This window comes from Gossypium hirsutum, chromosome D10 (genome assembly GCF_007990345.1).
Source record: "Gossypium hirsutum isolate 1008001.06 chromosome D10, Gossypium_hirsutum_v2.1, whole genome shotgun sequence".
NCBI classification, from domain to species: domain Eukaryota; kingdom Viridiplantae; phylum Streptophyta; class Magnoliopsida; order Malvales; family Malvaceae; genus Gossypium; species Gossypium hirsutum.
This window is the reverse complement of record NC_053446.1, coordinates 33,935,551-33,941,274: the sequence shown is the minus strand read 5'-3', so window position 1 is coordinate 33,941,274 and position 5,724 is coordinate 33,935,551. Positions and strand designations below refer to the sequence as shown.

Sequence of the window (5,724 nt, the reverse complement as noted above, 5' to 3'; positions counted from 1 at the left end):
TAAATATTATAGGGGTGTTTTATCTTCCTTACACATAACCGTACCCTTGAATCCATATATGATTGCAAGATTTAGTCTTGATTTTTTAAGATTTTCCTTAGATTAGTCTTAAAACTTTAGGCGTGGGTGACTAATTGACCTATCCCGAATTGGCTAGTGGTGACTCTTTTTTTTTAGGTTTTCGTGTCTAGTTTACTAAGTTTTTTGTCTGGTACATTATGACAAACCCAATTTTGTAACTAATTCTAATTATGCGAGTTTGGAGTGCCTTGACTTTTCTTGTAGACTAGAAGATTTGTTCAATTTTGGATTTGAACTCAAGGATCATAAATTTTGACGAAACAATATGTTAAGATTTTTAAAATTGATTCTAGGATTCCTAGGAATCCATGAAACCGGAAAATGGTGTTCTAATCCTATTTGTTTTTCATAAACACTTGGTTTATGATGGGAACAAGTTTTGATGTAGATCAAACGAGTTAACGCGGTTGAAGATCTAAATAATGCCTTAGAATAAATTTTGTAGTCTACTTGCAATATTTTCTTTTTTAAGGATGAAATCATGTAAATCTTTGGCTAGTTAGAGTTGATTTTATTTTTTAATTGTTAGATAAATATTATTGATATTTGTATGATTCTTGTTAAGATTATCTCATGATAACTTATAAAAAAACATAATATTATAGATGCTGAGTTAATGAGTTAATAGTTATACTCTCAAGATTATTTTGACACAAAATTCTAATTAAGGAAACAATGGCTAAAGTAGAACAACTATTAATGTGGAATCTTATGATTTATTATTTTTATCTTTAAAATTTAAATATGTTAAATATTTTTTTTCACTAACACCGGCAAAAACGGTTTATATAAATTTTGATATCCCTGACACAAATATAATTTTGAAAAAAAAATGCAAACCTCCAACATGCTAGGCTCATACTTTAGAGAGTCGAATTTCAAGTAGTTCGAAAAGGGCATAGGAACATTCATCTTCAGTCAAATTGGGTTTTCTTGATCTTTAATTTTAAATTTTATTTAATCTTGTACCAAATCTAATCTAATCTAATCTAATCACGTTTTTGGCCGTCATACTTATTATTTTGTGCATGGAAAAGATTGCTGTTATTCGCACCATTGCTCTGCCTTCGTTCCAACTCCTATGTGTGTCCCAACCTATTTGGAGTAACTCTTCAAAGATTCTTTTTAGTTTATGTATCAATGTCATGATTTGCAATGGGTTCCGGAATCACCCTCATCTTCACATGCTTTTCTCATACAACCATACTATCCAGCCTCTGATGAATCAAAGAAACAAAAACAAGCACATATATTGTATAAAATGAACAAGTTCAACCTTGAGTCTCCATTATAAGCTCTTCACAGTGAAACATTAATTCGTTTTCAAATCTTTGCAAAACAAAACGCTCTTCCGACAATATAATATTGGTAACATAGTATTTCTTATCTGAAAAAGGCTTTCTACCTGTTCTTCCAGCCCGATGTAAATAATCGATAGCAGTTTTTGGGAGGTCGAAGTTGTATATGTGAGTAGTTTCTGGTAGATCAATCCCCCTAGCTACAATATCTGTAGACACAAGGAGATAGCCATCTCCTTTCCTCACATCCTGCAATTTTTTCAGAATAAGAATGTTTTTAATAAAATGATTGAACTACAAATAACACATGATGGTATGAATTTCAACTGTAAATTTGGAAAGAAATAATTATATCTTTCCCCTTTCCATTCTCCCCTACAATCCCTTAACATAAGAGTCAAACAATAGGGAATTGTTAAAAAACAACTTTTGATAGAGGAAGGAAGAGGTAAATGTTACATAAAAACTTCTCCAATTTTCTCTCTTTCCAACATCTCTCTGCTAACTAGTATTCTTCATACACCGGAACTACCACAGTGCTTTTTATCTACCCGACTTCATTCATTTTTCTTCTTTTTTCTTTTCACATAAGAGGAATCATATAGTTTTGTTAGAAAAATCAACTAAATTAATTAGCAAAATCTCAGCATGCTTTTATTTAGAGGGAATGGGACAGGCCGCACTCAATCATAGAAGAAATAGAGAACACTTACTGTGAGTGAAGCTGCACGTGAATTGAAATTCATGTCTTCCTCCAAAAGAAGGATATCTAAAGGACCTTCATATGAAGCCCTCAAGAAATCAATTAAAACAGTTGTTGAGGAGGCTTGCCCAGACTTTTTTGACTTCTCAGACTGCACAGAATTGCAGAGAAATAACTAGTTGTGAAATCATCAGAGAAACCCAGAAAGTTGAACCTAAAGATTGTGGAAGTTCATATTAAAACCTATTACAATCCTACTTTTCCTTTCATCCATGAACACATAAAACTCTATACTTTATACATCTTTATATAGAGAGATTTAGACTGGAACCAGCAGGTAACATGATCATATCCAGAAAATGTCCTTCATTGAATATCAAGTTGAAGTAAAGCATTCATACAAAAAAGAGAAACCCAAACCTATTTTCAGGATAAAAAAATATATAAATTGCATCATCTCAGAAATCAACACTTGAAGAAGGATTAAGCCATACATACCTGCTCACCAACAAAAATAATACCAGACTCAGGCAGATCTGATTGTAATAAAGATAACAATACTTGATGTTTTGCTTTTCTACCACATATCTGTGAAGATCATAAACAATCAAGGGTTCATAAACCAAGAGCAAGATGCTAGAACCGAAAATAGCATTTGGTAAAACATAATCATAATAAATACATATGATACTCAAAATTTTCTTACCACAAATCTATGATATAGGCATGCTGGCATTGGCATAATTCGATTGACATGGACATGAACAACATCCCCCTGTAGGTAATACAGAAATAGTAATGCAAGAGTGAAAACCAAAAACAGAAATAGTCTCAAACAGGATGACACAAAAAGAATTGTTAACAAATTAACCTTTGTCCACTTCTGCTGAATGCAGTCGTGTATAAATCGTCTATGCTGGAGGATGGATGCACTGGCAAAAACAGTTTGACGGTTGTTACACGAGGAATATGATGTCAAAAGCTTCCGGAGAGAACTAACTTGTTTGGATGATTTGAATAAAAAATCAACCTAACAGAGGAAAAAAAGAGTATGAGACCTCATTCTTCAAAATAAATAAGTTTCAATGAAACTTGAATACACTGAAAATACAAATATCATTCAAACAACTGTGGTGTTCAGCTTGAAATTCTAGGTTGAAAGTTTACACGCAAATGTTGCTCTCAATCAGATACAGATTATAAACAAGTTAACTAATTAAAGGAGGAAGAAGCTTATAGTAATGTAATTACCTCATCAACCACCAATACTCGCAAAGAATCAGGCTTAAATATCTGCTTTTCAAGCAGCTGGCTCAAACTTCCAATTGTTGCTACCACAATAGCAGGTGGTTCTGCCTGAAAAATGTAAACATTGGAGGAAAATAAATGAACGAATTAAATATGCGTAAAACATGATCATGCCATCCATTTTCATGTATACTGCCACAAATTTTTGCACAAAAAGAAGAGCTTTCAAAAAAAAAATACTTCAATTTTAAGAGAACACCTTGAAGATAATAGGTCATCAAACTTTACCCAAGGGACACTTTCATTGTTGCTCAATAAAATTAGAAAGGATTGAAAGAGAATAGAGTTCCATTCTTTATCAATTACTTATCAGATAGTTATACATTGTCAAAACTAATCACTTCCTATTGGACAGTCTTTTTAACTACTTTAGAATGATGATAATGTTTTGAAAAAACTTGTAATCTAGACAGATATTTAGGCTTTGCTTGGTATGAAAGATAAAAAAGGAGTGACGAGAAAATTTGTTAATGAAATGGTTAAGCTACAAAGTAGGAAAGTGGTTGTGAATTTTAACCATTTTGATTAAGAAACTCTCCATTCTCGCTCCTTCCCAAACTCATACCAAGTAAAAAGCCTTAACAAACAGCATAAAAAGAACAAAGCACCTTGAGCCAACTTTTATGTCTCCTCAACATTCCTCCATCTAAAAGCGCCATAACAGTATATGACTTCTGTTCTAGTTCGGGATCCATGTGCCTTGCAGCAGCCAACATCCTAGCCACTTTCGTGATCTTGATCATACAACAAACACCAAAATTTCCATTATAATACTGCTACTATCACATTCACTTCACAGAATCCAATTCAGTAAACTACATATTTGTCCGAAATAGCACATAGATAAGCAATAGAACTTGAAATATTAAAATAATAAAAATGAAAAGTCTTACTTGCATGCCAAGTTCCCTGGTGGGGACCACAATTAGAGCTTGAACAGCCGATTTTTTAGGATTTATTTGAGAATAAATTAACAACAAGTAAGTCAGCGTCTTCCCTGAACCTGTCTAGAGCACCACTAATAAACCAAACGTTAGATTAAATCATCATCTCAGCCAAATCGTTTTCTTTTCTTCCAAATATATATAATTACGAATTAGATTTATAGAAACTATTTTAACCGTATGAAAAAGATAAAACCGCATGAACATTGAAAATTAATAATAGAAATACATAAAACAATGATTTGGAAGAAAAGCAACCTGAGCATGAAGAATGCAATCGTTTCCAGAGAAGAGAACAGGCAAAGCTTCCCTCTGTACATCTGTTGGTACTAAATATCCAACCTCTTCCAGTCTGAAACGCCACCGCATCAGTGAGAAACATACCCCCAATATTTTAAGAAATTAACAAAAGGGAGGTACAAATTGTAGAAGGCGATGGAGGTGGAGCAGAAACTTGCCTACGTAGCACATTGCCCGGCACATGATCCTGGCAAATTTCACGAAGAGTTGGAGAATGATTATTACTATTCCTTTCCTCCAGCTCTTTAGCTAGTAGAAAAGATTTAGAATTGGGCAAGCAGAAGAGAGCATTATCATTTGAGAATTTTTGGGATAAACAACAAAGATTGAGGTAAGGTTTTCGTGATTGAAGGAAACGAGAAGCCCTTGGTTTCGAGTACGGTGCCGTTTTGGTTATAGCCAGAATCTGGGAGGCTGAATTTGAAGCCATTTTCCTGGTATTTAGAGTGGAGAGGGCATGGGATGATGATTATAGACATACAAAAGTTTTTATGGTAAGTCCCACATCTCATAGATTATTTAGGGCTGAAAAAGCCGTGGAGTGAGCTCCTTAAAATAAGGTTTTTTTTTTTATGTCAAATTCATTTCTAGTGTCCATCTTTTTCTCAGATTGGATAATTTATTTATCCTAATTTGGAGTAAAGATAGAGAGAAGAAACTAAGTTTCCTTTTTAAGTTTGTAATTACATTTTTATCCTAGTAATTTTTTCATAGATTATTTTATAAAAAAATTTAGTTAAAAAATATCATTATAATCAATCGTATCTGTTAGTTTCCCTGTAACACCTCTAACCTATATCAGTCGCTAGAGCAGAGTTACGGAGCATTACCGAAGTTTATAGAACAAATACAGTTAATTCATATAATTTACTATTCATATTCGAAATCAATCATATTGTCTCTTAAATGGGCTCTCGAGACCCAAAATATGCATTTAAAACAAGTCGGGACTAAACCGGGAACTCAGAGAATTTTTCACAAAATTTCAAAATATTTCCTAGGTGCAGGGGACACACGCCCGTGTGGCTCACACGGCCAAGGGACATGCCCGTATCTTAGGCCATGTGGGCATTCGAAATAGGGACACAAG

The 5,724-nt window shown here is 33.5% G+C and overlaps 1 protein-coding gene across 3 annotated transcripts; it reads right to left on the bottom strand.

Annotated features, from left to right (window-relative positions):
* Nucleotides 1-1,312: 1,312 nt before the first annotated feature.
* Nucleotides 1,313-5,230, bottom strand: LOC107914884 (DEAD-box ATP-dependent RNA helicase 58, chloroplastic). Of its 3 annotated transcripts, XM_016843933.2 has the most exons (10): nucleotides 4,793-5,230; nucleotides 4,593-4,686; nucleotides 4,284-4,397; nucleotides 3,999-4,124; nucleotides 3,334-3,438; nucleotides 2,954-3,112; nucleotides 2,789-2,857; nucleotides 2,581-2,670; nucleotides 2,093-2,233; nucleotides 1,313-1,628 (listed from the first exon to the last, which is right to left on the bottom strand). In XM_016843933.2, exons 1-10 carry the CDS (start codon nucleotides 5,062-5,064, stop codon nucleotides 1,353-1,355), a joined length of 1,446 nt encoding a protein of 481 aa, XP_016699422.2. In that variant the 5' UTR covers nucleotides 5,065-5,230; the 3' UTR covers nucleotides 1,313-1,352. The 3 variants fall into 3 exon arrangements, with proteins under 3 accessions (XP_016699422.2, XP_016699423.2, XP_040958311.1); XM_016843934.2 differs by having other exon boundaries at nucleotides 4,284-4,393; nucleotides 4,593-4,935; XM_041102377.1 differs by lacking the exon at nucleotides 4,793-5,230 and having other exon boundaries at nucleotides 4,284-4,408; nucleotides 4,593-4,703.
* Between the last annotated feature and the right edge of the window lie 494 nt (nucleotides 5,231-5,724).

Bases quoted from the DNA above. Each gene is read 5' to 3' on its own strand.
- LOC107914884 (XM_016843933.2), bottom strand. From the start codon at position 5,064: ATGGCTTCAAATTCAGCCTCCCAGATTCTGGCTATAACCAAAACGGCA. The intron at 4,125-4,283 runs GTAAGACTTTTC...TGTATGATCAAG, and splicing joins CCAGGGAACTTGGCATGCAA to ATCACGAAAGTGGCTAGGAT. The intron at 2,671-2,788 runs GTAAGAAAATTT...TGATCTTCACAG, and splicing joins GCCTATATCATAGATTTGTG to ATATGTGGTAGAAAAGCAAA.